A 16,416-nucleotide genomic window follows, 5' to 3' on the forward strand; every position below is an offset into this window, starting at 1 on the left:
TTGAATGATTCTGATCAGATGATTATCCCAACCAATGGCGACATGAGTTGAGGATAACCTCCCCTGTCACAGAAGTCTTTAATTGCCCCGCACACTCGCAACACGAGGCAGTTTATCTTGACCTGGCAGTCTACGAGGCCGTTTTACCTTGTTCAGGCAGCCGTCCATATTGTCCGGCTATAGACTCTGACCATTTGAACGTGAGAGTACTTAAGACCTGTGTGTGCCTTGCTTTCTTCAGTTGATTTAGTCTTCTAGTTTAATATTACTTGTCGCTAAGTAAGTCTTGAAGCTACAGCAGTGTTGTGTGGCCTGTAGCTGTTTTTTAGACAGTGTAGAAATCTGTGATAGTGTTTTTTCCTACATTGTGTAAGTTGGGTTTTTGATATTTTATACATTAAATATTTTATCTAGTTCATCTTTGTGTTCATCTACAACTGAGTTCGCTGATTAAAAGGTCGTATGTAGATTGGATGAGTGTTAATTACAATAGTATCACTAGCTCCCCTAGACATTGATTCGAGCCCTAGTGGTCGTTGTGTTAAGTGTTCATCCACTTAGGCCGTAAGGTATTTGCATATGACCCCGAAAAAAGAATCCGGGGACGTTCTCCTTCTATTTGGCTAATAGATAGGTTAACGTTACAAAGTGGGAGCTCGCCGAGATTTAATCTGTCGTTCCAGTTGTTGGTCATATCAGTTGAATACTAAGTTTAGTCTGGTCTAGTTGTTTTTTTATCCAGTGTAGCGCCGTGGTCTTACAACGCGCGCTCAGGCTAGAGTATCTAGGTCAAATAAGCAGACGTGTCACGTCCTACATTTAGAGGTCAAGTACACGGCCCAACTCACCGTGTTAAGTTAGTGAACCTAGGCTTGTTGTGATTTGAAAGTTAGTGTTATGGAGTCGTTTTTGGCTAATCCTACTGTTGAAGATGTAGAAAAGTTGAGTAGAAAAGTTTTGGTTAGTGTTGTTAAGGAATTGAAATTGGATTATTCTGTTACGCAGAAGTCAGAGGTGTTGAGAGATAAAATTGTTGTTCATTTCATTAATGAAGGAGTATTTGACGAAAGTTTGTTAGCTAGTGTGTTGCTCCGCGAGGAGAAATCTATAGAAGAGAGGGAGCTTCTATTAAAAGAAAAGGAGTTTGAAACTAAAAGTGCTCTAGAGAAACAGGAGTTAGAGGCTAAAATTGCTTTAGATAAGAGGAGGTTGGAATTAGAGTTTGGTCAAGTTAGTGATGTCACTTCTCCGGTAGATCCAAAAAAGTTGTCGGTAGGGCAAGTGATTGCCAAATTTGGGAAATTAGTTCCGAAATTTGATGAAACAGATTTGGTCGTTTTCTTTAACTCGTTTGAGAGTTTAGCGAAGATATGTGAATGGCCCGAAACTTCCATTACTGCTTTATTGAGTTCTGTCCTTACTGGGAAAGCTGCAAAAACATACCAGGCACTCTCTCACGACGTTCAAAATAACTATAGTTTGGTCAAGACTGCCATTTTAAAGGCCTACGCACTGACGCCCGAGGCCTATCGGACAAAATTCCGAACACTCCGCAAGTTACCCACACAATCATATGTGGAATTTCTCTTTGAAAAGGAGAAAATATTCTCAAGGTGGCTACACTCTGAGGAAGTTTCTGAGTTTGAGAAACTCAGGTCACTTATCCTAAGGGAAGAATTCCTATCGTCCCTGCCTGAAGAGATACGACTACACATTCTGGATAACAAGATAACTGACATCCAGAAGGCTGCTGAATCAGCTGACACATATATGTTGGTGCATAAGAAACCACCAGTGTCAGGAAACCGCCTCAACCCCGTGCTTCCCCTTTTTGGCAGCAATCATCCTGTTGGCCAACATTTGAAGGCATCACAGTCCAGAGAGAAACCAAGATCAACTCTCAATCGTCGAGCAGTATGCCAGTTCTGCAAAAGGCCTGGTCACCATGTCAAGGACTGTTACAAACGTCTTCAGAATAACAGGGAGGTGGTGCGTACTTCCGCGCACTATGCTCTATCCCCTCAAGCAGCCAGTTCAACTATGAACTCTAGAATTCAAAAGGACTCTAACCCTAAGTGTCCGCAAGAAGGTAGTCAAGTCTCAACACATTATGTGCAGTCACATTTTGACTGTTCTCGCCACCATCCAGTTTCTTCCGAGTCTACCGATCTCGAGAGATCGAGAAAAGTTGACTTTTCATCTTTTATTGCCGAAGCCATCATTAGCAAACCAGGTGATCCGTTGTCTCAGAAGAATATCACCGTTCTAAGAGACACAGGAGCGTCACAATCACTCCTTTTGAAAAGTTCAATGGACATTTCACCAGAGACGAACACCGGAAGGATTTCCATTATCCAGGGAGTGGGGACAAAATCTACTGTCGTCCCTCTACACAAGTTTGCCCTGAAACATCATCTCGTCGAAGGTGAGGTCATTTTAGGTGTGATAGATAGTATTCCAGTCCCAGGAGTACACCTACTTCTAGGGAATGACCTTGCGGGAAGCAAAGTATACCCCTGTACGGTTTCAGATCCTTTGTCGACAGTTCCAGATAATGATTATGAACTGTATCCTGCATGTGCGGTGACAAGAAGCCAGACCAAACAATTGGCTGACACAACGTCTGAACCACATCTACCATCATCGTCAAGAAATTCGACTCCCAAACTGGAGTCTATGCTTCCAGAAAACACAAGCCTGGGCTTACCCCTGAGAATATCTCAGGAAGACATCATTAAAGCTCAACAAGTCGACGCGGAACTCAAAGCAACGGTCGAAAAATCTCTATCATCTGACGATGGAGAATATTTCGCCGAGAACGGCCTCTTCTTTCGTCGCGCTATACCAGTGATTGCCTCACCGGCCGAACCATGGTTGGGTAAAAACCAGCTGTGGATCCCTCCACCTTATCGGCATGAAATACTTAAGCTGGCACATGACCATCCAATGTCAGCGCACCCAGGTGTCACTAAAACGACGGCGAAGATCAAAGAACTGTTCTTTTGGCCCAAAATGAGAAAAGATGTGTCGCGTTACTGTAGAAGTTGCACGAACTGTCAGTTGGCCGGAAAGCCAAACCAGACAATTCCTAAGGCCCCTTTGAGTCCGATTCCTGTGTTAGAAGAACCTTTTTCTAAAATCGTCATGGACTGTGTAGGTCCCTTGCCTAAAACCAAGGCGGGCAACGAGTACCTACTTACCTTTATGTGTTCAAGTACCCGTTTTCCCGAAGCGATTCCCTTACGGAACATTAAGGCAAAGACTGTAGTCAGAGCCATGACCCGGTTCTTCACTACCTTTGGATTACCTAGAATCGTGCAAACAGATCAAGGCAGCAACTTCACCAGTCACCATTTTCAGGAAGCGCTAGCCAAGCTAGGCGTTACCCACATCACCAGCTCAGCCTACCACCCTCAGTCTCAAGGCGTACTTGAGAGGTTCCACCAAACCCTCAAAACCATGCTAAGGACATTCGCTAATAGTAACACCCAATGGGATGAGTCTGTTCCTTGGATTATTTTCGCCGCGAGGGACTGTGTCCAGGACTCTTTAGGCTACTCGCCTTTTCAACTAGTGTTTGGACATTCTGTCCGTGGCCCCCTGAAGCTGATACACGAACGTTGGACAGGTACCAGTGATCATCCAGTGGAAAACTTTGACGATTTTCACGTTCGACTGAAAGCCGTGTGCGAAATGGCTCACAAGAACTTAAGAAAGGCCCAAGTTAGAATGAAAGAACTGTATGATAAGAGTTCTTGTAAACGAACATTCAATCCAGGCGACAAAGTTCTTGTGTTAGTACCTAATCTGAACAATGCGTTATCCTTGAGATATTGTGGACCCTTTACAGTGCATTCAAAATTAAGTGATTTGAACTATGTTGTCAATACGCCCGACAGAAGAAAGAAACAGACAGTGTATCATGTTAATTCACTGAAAAAGTTTTATGATAATTGTAACAATTTTCAATCCACAGCTAAAATTACTTTACCTGTATGTTCAAATGTTTCTGATGATGTGATACATGATAAATTGAAACCCCCAAAATTGGTAAATTCTTCCTTTTTAGATAATTTGAATGTCCACCTTATGCATTTGTCCACAGAGGAAAGCCATAGATTGTCTCAGTTATTTGAGACATTTCCCTCTATTTTTGGGGATGTCCCCAAAGAAGCGAAGGTTCCACCTCATGATGTAGACGTTGGTGACGCAAAACCCATTAAACAACACCCCTATAGAGTTAACCCGGAAAAAGCTGTTTTGATAAAAGATGAAATTGATTATATGCTCAAGAATGATATCATTGAGCCCAGTTTCAGCAACTGGAGTTCCCCATGTCTCCTAGTCCCGAAAGACGGTGGATCTTTCAGGTTTGTGACCGACTTTAGGAAGGTGAATGCGCTCACCAAAGCTGATTCCTATCCCTTACCTCGGATAGAGGACGTTATTGATAAAGTTGGTCAAGCTAAGATAATTTCCAAAATTGATTTACTTTCAGGATACTGGCAAATCCCCTTATCTGACCGTGCAAAAGAAATATCTGCTTTTGTAACCCCTAATGGTTTTTATAGATACAAACGCATGCCCTTTGGTATGCGAAATGCTGGTCAAACTTTCCAGAGGGTCATTAACTCTGTCATTGCTGACATAGACCAATGTGAGGCCTACATAGATGATATAGTTGTATTCTCTAATACTTTTGAAGAACATATTGTTCAATTGACTAACCTTTTTAGAAAATTGTCTGAAGTTAATTTTACTGTAAACTTACATAAAAGTGATTTCTGTAAAGCTTCAATTACCTATTTGGGTTATCAAGTGGGAACGAACCAAGTTCGGCCCATTGAAGCTAAAGTAGATGCTATTGTAAGGTTACCACCTCCCAAAAATTGTAAAGATATCAAAAAGTTCCTTGGGATGGCTGGTTACTATAGGCGGTTCTGTCAAAACTTTTCAGCTATTGCTGAACCTCTTACTGCATTATTGAAAAAGGGTGTTGAATTTGAATGGTCCAATAAATGTCAAGAAGCTTTTTTAACCATTAAGTCATTTCTATCTAATGCTCCTGTTATGGCTGCACCAAATTTTAGCAAGCCCTTTAAACTTGCCATTGATGCTAGCAACTTAGCCATTGGCTCAGTCCTATTTCAAGAAGACAACATGGGAATTGACCATCCCATTGCCTTTTTTTCCAGGAAGTTAAATGAGAACCAAAAGAATTATTCTACTATTGAAAAAGAAGCTTTAGCTTTGGTTTTATCATTACAACATTTTGAAGTCTATGTCTCTTCTTCAACCAATCCAGTCAGAGTGTTTTCTGACCATGATCCCCTGAAATTTACCTCTAAGTTAGGACAGACAAATCAAAGAATATTGAGATGGTGCTTATATTTCCAAAATTTTAATCTGGAAATTTCACACATTAAGGGTAGTGATAATGTTGTGGCTGATTGTTTGTCAAGGATGTAAAATCTTGTTACACACATTGATCATGTGACATGCTTTGTGGTTCATTAGGACCATAAACCGGTTTTGTTTGAGTGTCACTCATATGAAAATGAGTGGTGTGAGTTTTGAATTTTTCAAAATTCCATTCCTGATGAATATTTTGTTTATTTTCAGGTGAACCTTAATTAAAGGTAGTTTTTGAGTATATGTAATCTTTTATAATAATATGTCTCATATGACTCAATTGATATTGTAGCTAGTCATTGAAATAAAGGTCTTACCCTGGCGGGTTTACCACCTTTAATATCCACATGGAAATATTGTAATACCCTTTTTTGAGGGATTTTGATGTATAATTACTTTTTGAAGGGTTACTCCCCTTTCACCAATTGTAAAAGTTGGAGTTACTTCCCTTTTATGTTCAGGGATATTTTCATATGGTATTATGATTTTGATTGCCTACATTTGTAAAACATTTTTGTTATTTTATTGCCAGATTGGTTCCTTATGTATGTTTTTGTGGAACCTATCTGTCACTTCCAAAAAGGGAGGGGATGTGACCTACTTAGGTCGAGTCATTTTTATTTTGACATTGTATAATTCCTTATATGGAATGATTGTGTAACATCTGGGGTTTTTCCATTGACTATTAAGGTGTTTGAGACATAGAAAATTTCCATTAAAATCTGATTGAATGATTCTGATCAGATGATTATCCCAACCAATGGCGACATGAGTTGAGGATAACCTCCCCTGTCACAGAAGTCTTTAATTGCCCCGCACACTCGCAACACGAGGCAGTTTATCTTGACCTGGCAGTCTACGAGGCCGTTTTACCTTGTTCAGGCAGCCGTCCATATTGTCCGGCTATAGACTCTGACCATTTGAACGTGAGAGTACTTAAGACCTGTGTGTGCCTTGCTTTCTTCAGTTGATTTAGTCTTCTAGTTTAATATTACTTGTCGCTAAGTAAGTCTTGAAGCTACAGCAGTGTTGTGTGGCCTGTAGCTGTTTTTTAGACAGTGTAGAAATCTGTGATAGTGTTTTTTCCTACATTGTGTAAGTTGGGTTTTTGATATTTTATACATTAAATATTTTATCTAGTTCATCTTTGTGTTCATCTACAACTGAGTTCGCTGATTAAAAGGTCGTATGTAGATTGGATGAGTGTTAATTACAATAGTATCACTAGCTCCCCTAGACATTGATTCGAGCCCTAGTGGTCGTTGTGTTAAGTGTTCATCCACTTAGGCCGTAAGGTATTTGCATATGACCCCGAAAAAAGAATCCGGGGACGTTCTCCTTCTATTTGGCTAATAGATAGGTTAACGTTACACAATCAACCTCTCATCAAGCAAACACTTTTGTAGGCAATGTTGAGCATTCATTTCACTTGTCCTTTTTATCTTTTTACAACACGCCCTCGCACCTAGCCGCTACCAACTAACCCAGTTACAACCATTCACTGCAGCCTTTATACCCGCATTTGACCTTGGTATAACAATACATAAACACACCAGGGTTAACTACACTAGAGTGAACTCAACTCACACTCTTCCCTAAGTTCTAGACTATTCTAGCCTATTTCTATCTAACCTACAACTGACCTGTAACAGATTCCACAAAGAGAACAGTCATACATCGTAACAACATAGTAATCCCTGAATTGACCAAAGTCTGATGGATACCTGACTCCCAGGGTCACAGAGAGAGATGGACTGTACATAATCTGCCCATTGATTGCCAGGTCCAAAAAGGAATCTACTTATTTTTTTACTCACAGAATGCAGGGACAACTTTACTCACCTTAGATCTGATGACCGTGTCAAAATCATCATCCTCCACCACAAACGCTCTGGCATAAGACTCCAACTTCTTGGTATCCACCAGTTTGTAGTGAGACAAGAAGTCTATGTCCCCTGTGCTCATTTTATTACATCACATTAAACATAATAAATTACATGTAACATAAGCAAGATCATACTTAACCAGAGGAGTAAAAAAATATTTCTCAGTGATTATTCTAAAGCTTTAAATTACTCAAATAAACTTTTTCTGAATGTTCAAACCTCTTTCATCTAAATCTTTGGCATAGGTGTTGTCATCTTGTAATCCACTCTGATCTAACACTCTTTTCATGTGATCCAACAAGGCTTGGCCTCCTCGTTTCATTAGGACATTGACTCGACGCAGACCTTTCACTGGAGATATTGTACACAATGTATATTACATTTAGACCTTTCACTTAAAATATTGTACACAATGTATATTACATTTAGACCTTTCACTTAAAATATTGTACACAATGTATATTACATAGAGACCTTTCACTTAAAATATTGTACACAATGTATATTAAATAGAGACATTTCACTGGAAATATTGTACACTATGTATATTACATAGAGACCTTTCACTTAAAATATTGTACACAATGTCTAATATATATAGACACTATATACAGCCTGCGTGGTTTAGCTAGGGTAAATTGTTACAATGACAACAGACAAGAGTTTAAACATTTTCTCTAAAGTAAGTTTCAGACAGACTGTGATAATGTTTAATGGCCTTACTTGTTCCCTCCCCTCCACACCATTAAATTTCAAGTACAAAACATAAACAAAATCCCTCTAAAACAAGATGACAGAACCATACACAGACTACAACCCTGGACAAATCAGCAAAAACAAAATTTACATGTTGTGATGTCAAGGTCACTGTCATCAGCAAGGTCATCCGTATCAACTTCACTGCCATACTGTGAAAGCCTCTTAGTGCCAATTTTGACATTCTCATCAACAATCTCAATGTCATCTCCAAATTTTTCCTGCAGATAATTATTTCAAAAGAATAATTTGTTCTTTTAACTGTTTAATTGTGTGTGCCATTTGACATCATGGGTCTTTTACTTTTATTAATTTCATTGAGGAATAGGCCTAATTAAATTATAACTTTATTAAAATAAATCAAGTTTTTTAAAAAGTTTAACACACGTTAAATTGGTTGAATAAAAAACATTTGCAGCACAAACAATTGCACAAAAATTAGCTCACTTTCAGCAGTCTGGCTATTTCCTGCTTAGATAGTGTTGGGTCAATGCCTAGTCTTCTGAGGTCATCATCCGTTAGCTTGGACAGGTCAATTTTCTTTTTCCCTTGCCTCAGTTTAATCTACACAAAAATAGCCCTTAACTAAATTTTCTATGAAATAATATTTAAGCTTCAATTTAATTTAAATTTAGTTTATTTATTTATCATGCCAACGCTACTAAAGCTCAATGATGTCTATAACTGAAATATACATTTAAAACATTGTAACACTTTTGTTTAGCATGCATTCCATAAAAGCCACTTTTAATGACAGAAGTCTTTATTTATATACACGTTTACTATACCTGGCCTTTCTCATCCACCTCAAAGTAATTTCCATCATCAGAACCTGCGGCACCTGGATCAAATGTAATTTAGTTTAACCAAATTTTTAAAAATATTTTAATTTCCATCATCAGAACCTGCGGCGCCTGGATCAAATGTAATTCAGTATAACCAAATTTTTAAAATATTTAAATTTCATATTGCAAACCAACTCGATTATTAGCTAATTAGCCCAGGACAAACTGATTCTTCGATTCATATTTGTTTTTATAAAATATTATATGAGTATGTATGTTATACAATTTAATTTTAAGATATAACAACAATTTAAAATACTCCAGCCATATAAGGTGTTTAAAATATTTACACATAAAATCTAAAGATGAATATTATCTGCCTGTAGCTTTCCTTTTCAAATAATCAAATTACATAATAATAAAAACCATAGAAAAAATTTGTTGAACTTACTCCCTGGTTTTCCTTTTGTTTTCTTGGTGCCAATAAGATTGCCATCTTTGTCTACAAAATGAATAAAAAATTAGATAATTTTTTAAACTGCTAAAAAACTTTCCTGCATTTTTTAAGGTCAAACTTACTTTCATAATTGAGAGTTGTCTGGATACGTGTTGAAATTTAAATTACTTTTAAATATAAAATAGGTTTTCACTGATCAATGTCCATTTTGAATGAATATTTTAATAACCAAAATTAAAATTTGCTGGAAACTTACCATATTCATACTCATATTCAGAACCTTCATCATCACCTCCCTATACAAGTAACAGCACATAAAAAATAAAAATAATAAACATTTTAGTGAACATGTGGAGCATTAAAAAGGGCATCAATTTGAAAGACTGTTTAACTTGTATATATTATAAACAACCATAGTTAATGTAGGCCAAAATAAATTTTCGGGATTGCACTGAAATTAATAATATAATATTAAGTTTTTAAAATGTGTTCCTACTTTTCCTTTCCTAATCTTTTTGATCAGTTTCCCATCTTTGTCATAAACATATTCAAATTCATCACCTTCATCTCCTTGTTTCTGAAAAGTTGGAGATAAATTTATTATTAAACACATATTTTTAGTACAACTTCATTCTGAAGAGTTGGAAATAAATTTACTATCAAACTCATTTTTTTGTACATCTTCATGAATAAAATTTTTTTTTTCTTTTTAAACTTATTAATTGGTTTAAAATTATCACAGTGTTGTTTACAAAATTCATCAAAAACAAAACAAAAATCTTTAAAGTTAAACTAATGATGAAATTCAGCTATTATAGAAATAATAAAATGTTTTCATCATAAAAATTCAATCATTGTTCAAGCAACATATGAGATAATAATTATTTTTTTTTTATACAATGTGAAATGATTGGTCAAAAGTTTTAACACTGATCATTCAGAAAACTTTTTAAACAGAAAGATGGGTCATTTTATAGTTTTTTAACCACTTTAAGGACACTGACCTTTCCTTTTTTCTTCTTCTCTTTGATGAGGTTCCCATGCTCATCGTATTCATATTCATATTCTGATCCACTGTCATCTCCCTGTGGTAAATCAAAACATAACCAGAATTACACACTTCAAAACATTGCAGCATGGCCTGAGATACCAGGAAAATCAACAGGTCAACTGAGAAGCTCATGATTTAAGCACTGTAGTAGAATGTCACCTCCAGCATGACATCAGTTGTATGACATTACTTATATGACATTAGTAGCAAGACATCAAATGGATGAGACAAACAACAACAGAGTAATCATAGCTTTATTCCCACATTGACCAACATCATTCAAATTTTTTGATTATTTTATATCCAGTTTTAGACACAGCCATTGAAACATGCATGAGGGTTATTAGGAGCGTATACTTCAAGTTATAGTAATTGAGACACTTACCCCACCAATTCTTGTCTTTTTAATAATCCTTCCCTTCTCATCATATTCCTAGAGGAGATTAAGTTTGTTAATATTAACTAAAACTTGAAACATTCACAGATATCTATAAGAGATCATTTGATATCACAGTATATTCTCATTATTTCTCATCAGCCAGAAAAACGGAATTTTACATTAAAAAACGTAGAAAAGTCACTCACATAAAGGTATTTTCCATCTGATGATGTCTTTGGTTTTTTTTTCTTTTTGCCTGTAACTGGGTCAATCTCTGAAATTAACAAATACACACCTTCAATAAAACGTTTTTGTCAATATCATCAAGTGCAGATCTATTAGATTCTAATTGTAACAATTGAAGCCTATCACCTCACCCAAACAAGTTTTAACTGCACATTTTTTGCAGATCTAATTAAGTCATATGGTTGTTTTTCTTTATACCACATTTTTAAATGCTATTTTAGTATTTAATATCGGATTGTTATTTTATTAAATGTCTTTGTTATTTATTGTTTTTCCAATACAGCCCACGTGAAAAAAGCCTCCATTCCAAATATTGTTACTGTTATAAATTTAACTTTGTTTTCTTTTTATAACTAATTAAGACAAAAACTTTTGAGTTCAAATTCTGGGCGCACGTCTATATGATGTCTCTGAGTCCACCCAAGGAAAATAAATATGGCTGGGCAAAGTACTGACCACACTATTCCTTCATATGATGAGATTACAGAGGTGATCTTTACTTCATCTGCCCCATGGACTAAATGAAGTCATGAGTTATCTTTACTGAAGCTAGAGTTAAGGAACTTACCATATTCACTATCACTTTCTCCACCTTGACCTTTCTTTTTGAGACTGAAAAAAATGAGACTCAAAATTTATTCTGATGATATAAAACATCGACAAATAAATAGAAATAGCATTTTCAGGAAAATATTTCTTTATTTTCTAACCTTGCTTCTGCCTCTTTTTTCTGTTTCTTTTTCCTGCAAGAATAATGTTCTAGTTTTATTTTAAAGCTTTATAGAACAATTAACTACTTTAAAAGGATAGAAATGCTTTGAAAATAGATTTAATGATTTGTCAAGAAACATAATACAACAGGTTGAATCAAAACATTTACATATACACTAAAGCTGCCATTCATAATTTACAATATTTGTAAAAGACTTTCACTCAGACCTTCCACAATACAAAGCCTATACTGTGACACTTAAACTAGAAATTAGTTGACAATATTTTAAGGGATTTTAGTAGATATAATATTTTTTTTAGCTGTGTTAATACAACATTAAGCAGCTGCAGATGTTTTACTGAATTTAGTTTTGTTAATTTAATATTGAGCTGTCCAACTTCATGTAAAAATTAAACAATTTTGCTTCAGACAAAAAAAACGTGAATTCCAGTAGTTTTTGTTGAGAGCCAATATAAAGGTTATTGTCACAATAAAAAATCAGCCATGAATATTATTATATGAAAAAATACATCCTATTTAATGTTATTGTTGTTATAAAAAAAAAGGAAATATCACCAAAGGTTAACTCTGATCTCCTCCCACAATGGCCAGTTAATACAAAAGTTTTTGATCAATCAACACAATATATATATATAATAAGTGTTAGTAATTTATAATTTTAAGTAGGATGTTATCTGTGGCGGACGGGAACTAGGCAAATACAGAAATTTAAAATATTAAATGTCATTAAAAATATATAGAAATGTGATTTAGTTTTTCCTTGGAAGCATGCTCAAGCATTATATTTAGTGGCTGTTATTCAAAAAACAAAGCACACCCTTGATGTTAGTCAGCAGAGCATTGTACCAACATTTCATGAGCCGCCATCATCTCGTCATATTTATCTCCATATTTTTCCCGCCTTCTTTTCTCCCTTTCTGCCTTGCGCTTGGCTTTTTCTTCAAAATATTTCTGACGTTCCTCCTCAGTCATGTTTTCCAAGTCAACGTCATCTGAGTCTGTGCTAGCGTCACTGAAGTCGGCGACTTCCCCTTTTTTCCTGCCTTTTTTCCCAGGTTTTTCTTTCTTCACACGGATTTTTCCTCCTTTCCCATCAGAAATTTCGGTGTACACACTGAACATTTATTTGTAATGCACAAAATCAAGAAAGTGCTATTTTAACAAATGTACTATTTATGAACAAACAGAAACAAGAGTAGAAGTACTTACTAAAAGAAAATAATTAACTATCATTCTTATCAATAGAAAGTTTATGAAAAGAATATTAAAATGGATAAAACTAATTGTATTTTTCAAGTCATTATTTACATTTTTTTAAAAATACCAATTATGTAATGTTGCAGAAATTGCTGAAATAAACCTTACCTTTCAGAATCTGAAACAAAAAAAAATTCTGATTAAGGCAGTTGTTTTCTCTTAATACACTAATATAAGGTATCACTCAACACTTCAAATAAGATACAAAATACAGCAGAATATATTTTTAAAATAATTCTGTTACTAAGTTACTTGAAACATAAAAAATCATAGAGCCTTCTGAACATCCACCCTTACACCACAAAAAACATACAGGAGGCTAATTGTTTAGGTAAATTTAATCATACAACTTTTCTAATAAGTTAGTGAACATGAGTGATACAATTTTTTTCACATTTATTTTGTTTCCAAGTTAACAATCAATAGACAGACACTTTATCCTTTAGATCACAGGTGTTACTTAAGTTATTATACTATTATAATGGATTAGTATAATTCCATCAAGCAACAATTTGTTTTGGGTTAAGAATAAAGATTGGTCATTTTATATAAGGTGACCCAGGGCAATTACCGACACACCTGGGGTAATTCCACACCCTATACACTGAGTTATCTTTCTTTAATAAGCGAACTAATTTACATAAGTCATCATTTTATCTTGATTCCTGTTTCAATTTTAAAGGAATTCTATGACCAAAGCAATAATTTTATTTTGTCACCATCAATCTTCATGCTTCTTGACGGAAGTATTACCCTTGCACTTTTTGAAATATTTTACATTTTATTTTTTTTCAAATGCTGTCAACTATTGATTTTCACGTTAGCTAAATAACTTTTGTTACTAATAACAAATTTAATAATGTCCAATACTGCAGTTTGTTTTTTACTTTCTCGTATATACGAAGTATAGAGAAAGTCTTGTAATCGTGCAAAAAAAAAAAAATCGAGATTTTTGCAAATCTCGACGTTTTACATCTCACTGATACGGAAAAACATAATTTTGCAATCTTGTCCATATGTCTGTCTGTGTGTATGTGTGTGTGTGTGTGTGTGTGTCCGTGTGTAAACACGATAACTTGAGTACCGTTACAGCTAGGTTGATGAAATTTCATATATAAGTATTTTATCAAAATCGTAGATCCGTATCAACTTTTGAGCTATTTCCAATAACTGGAAGTGGTACTTTTTCTACTTTGAATTTTTCAAAAGCCTATAACTTGAGTACTATTTCAGATAGATAAATGAAATTTGATATGTAAGTAAAAGATCTAATTCTCTACCTTCTGTCAAATTTTGAGTAATTTCCGTTGACCGGAAGTACTTATTTACACTATTTCCGATTTCTCGAAAAACGCATGTAAATTTATAAAGTACTAATAAGATTGCGCACTATTATGCACATCTTTATTTAGCGTTCACTTGGTGTGCATTTCTTTTTTCAACGAGATTATATTCTATTTTTAAAAATTTGAGTAATTAAAATGGATTAAAAATTATGTCTAGAAGTCTATATCCCGAGTTGCCATCCCCCATAGTGTTATATTAGAATATTCGAGAAATTTTAGGGGAGATCACTCCCGGTTTATTTAGAATTAGAAATCATTTTTTTCAATAGTAGGTATGGGGTAATGCCACACCTATGGAGATTTCCCATCATACAAAGTTTTTTTCTCTTTAATTTTTACTTTAGCCTACATTTGTAATGCAAGATTTAAAGCCAGTAATAATTAGATTATTAGCATACATAAAATTCGTAGTTAATAACATATTTTTTGTTCTAATTTCAGTATGGTCAGCGGAGGGTTTGAAAACGGTTGTAGAAAAGATCCTAAGTGGTTAAACTGGCATTTTTTTCTTCCAATGATGAATAGCATCTGCCCCCAAACATGTCTTCAGTGTTTTCTGCACATTTTCAAATTAGCTTTTTTTTTTAAATTTATTACTGTAGTGTATGGAATTGCCCAACCCTCTTTGCTTTTGTAATAAAAAAAACCATCTAAAATCTGTTTTTGTTATAAGAAAAACTTTCAATATTCTTTAACCTTTATTGTGTGCATTGTATACACCTTAAAGAAGTGTTGTAGAGTTCATACATGTTCAAGATTCAAAACAAGAAAATATTGAAAATGAAAATATAAAGTGTGGCAGCTCACCCACAAGGACCAAAACAAATACAAAATAAATGCCAGCATTTTAAAATGTACAAAGGTATTATTCAGTCTGCTAAGGGTTTACTATTTGAACTACAGTTAATTCTAAAATATGTATTATATCAAAACAAATTAGACAAATTGTCGTATAGTGAATTCAATATCTATGTGAAACATAATAATCTACAGTTAGGGCCTATCTATTATTATTTTATAATCAATATTGAATTTATCTTATTTCTTAAGAATTTAAGAACATATTTACAGGTTGTCTCCCTTATTTATTATGAAAGAAGCTTGGATTAATTACTATTTTACTCTAGTTTAGGAAACTATTGTTGCTGTTATGATTATGTTTATTCCTGAAACCAACAGGCTGTTATTTATCTATATAGAAGTTTATGCATATTGACTTTGTAATAAAACTGCTTTAAATGTTTCAAAATGGACTACTCCTTTTTTAAAGTATTTTTAAATCAGAAAACTTGTTTATATTTCTATGAATCATTTTGTGCCTCCCAGGTACCAGCCAGTGCCTCCGACTTTTGAAACTGATATAGTAAACTGAATACGAAAAAAAAACTGAAAACTTGAACATATGACTTTGGCTTTCTGTGATTCAATACAATCAACTAATGGACACCAGTGAGTTGACGAAAATCATTCCGTTATGTTGTTGACATGGAATAAAAATGTGCTTTTTTAGATTTAAGACCGTAAAAATAATAAGAGATAAAATTTTATTAAAAACTTAAGCCTAAAATTAATTCAGAAATTTAATATTTTTGCAGAACCAGAGAACTTGAAAATAATTTGTTGAGTTTAAGGCTTTATTTCTATTTATTTTCATCAAGCCTAAGTTATAACCCGATGTTTCACTTTCGTAAGACAAAAATTGATTGGCTGTACAGGAACTCCGTGATCGATTTCTAGAGACATAGGACTGCCATCAAGTATTTGTAAAAACAACTGACCACTAGAGACATAAGACTGACATCCTGTGACCTCACACAGTAAAGTATTTGTAAAAACAACTGACCACTAGAGACATAGGACTGACATCAAGTATTTGTAAAAACAACTGACCACTAGAGACATAGGACTGCCATCAAGTATTTGTAAAAACAACTGACCACTAGAGACATAGGACTGACATCCTGTGACCTCACACAGTAAAGTATTTGTAAAAACAACTGACCACTAGAGACATAGGACTGACATCAAGTATTTGTAAAAACAACTGACCACTAGAGACATAGGACTGCCATCAAGTATTTGTAAAAACAACTGACCACTAGAGACAT

The 16,416-nt window shown here is 34.8% G+C and overlaps 1 protein-coding gene across 1 annotated transcript in view; it reads right to left on the minus strand.

Annotated features, from left to right (window-relative positions):
• The window catches only part of LOC131955682 (uncharacterized), a 48,191-nt gene that overhangs the window by 3,297 nt on the left and 28,478 nt on the right, over positions 1-16,416 (minus strand). The window contains exons 19-32 of the mRNA XM_059319884.1: positions 12,556-12,819; positions 11,683-11,715; positions 11,541-11,584; positions 10,933-11,000; positions 10,733-10,780; positions 10,301-10,381; positions 9,793-9,873; positions 9,553-9,592; positions 9,291-9,341; positions 8,843-8,895; positions 8,502-8,618; positions 8,146-8,275; positions 7,518-7,649; positions 7,255-7,367 (exon numbers count right to left, since the gene is read on the minus strand). Coding sequence (XP_059175867.1) covers positions 7,255-7,367; positions 7,518-7,649; positions 8,146-8,275; positions 8,502-8,618; positions 8,843-8,895; positions 9,291-9,341; positions 9,553-9,592; positions 9,793-9,873; positions 10,301-10,381; positions 10,733-10,780; positions 10,933-11,000; positions 11,541-11,584; positions 11,683-11,715; positions 12,556-12,819 — 1,255 coding nt within the window. The remainder of the gene's footprint in view (positions 1-7,254; positions 7,368-7,517; positions 7,650-8,145; positions 8,276-8,501; positions 8,619-8,842; positions 8,896-9,290; positions 9,342-9,552; positions 9,593-9,792; positions 9,874-10,300; positions 10,382-10,732; positions 10,781-10,932; positions 11,001-11,540; positions 11,585-11,682; positions 11,716-12,555; positions 12,820-16,416) is intronic.

Source organism: Physella acuta, unplaced genomic scaffold (genome assembly GCF_028476545.2).
Source record: "Physella acuta isolate Inbredline_101_S28 unplaced genomic scaffold, ASM2847654v3 ptg001093l, whole genome shotgun sequence".
Classification (NCBI taxonomy): Eukaryota; Metazoa; Mollusca; class Gastropoda; family Physidae; genus Physella; species Physella acuta.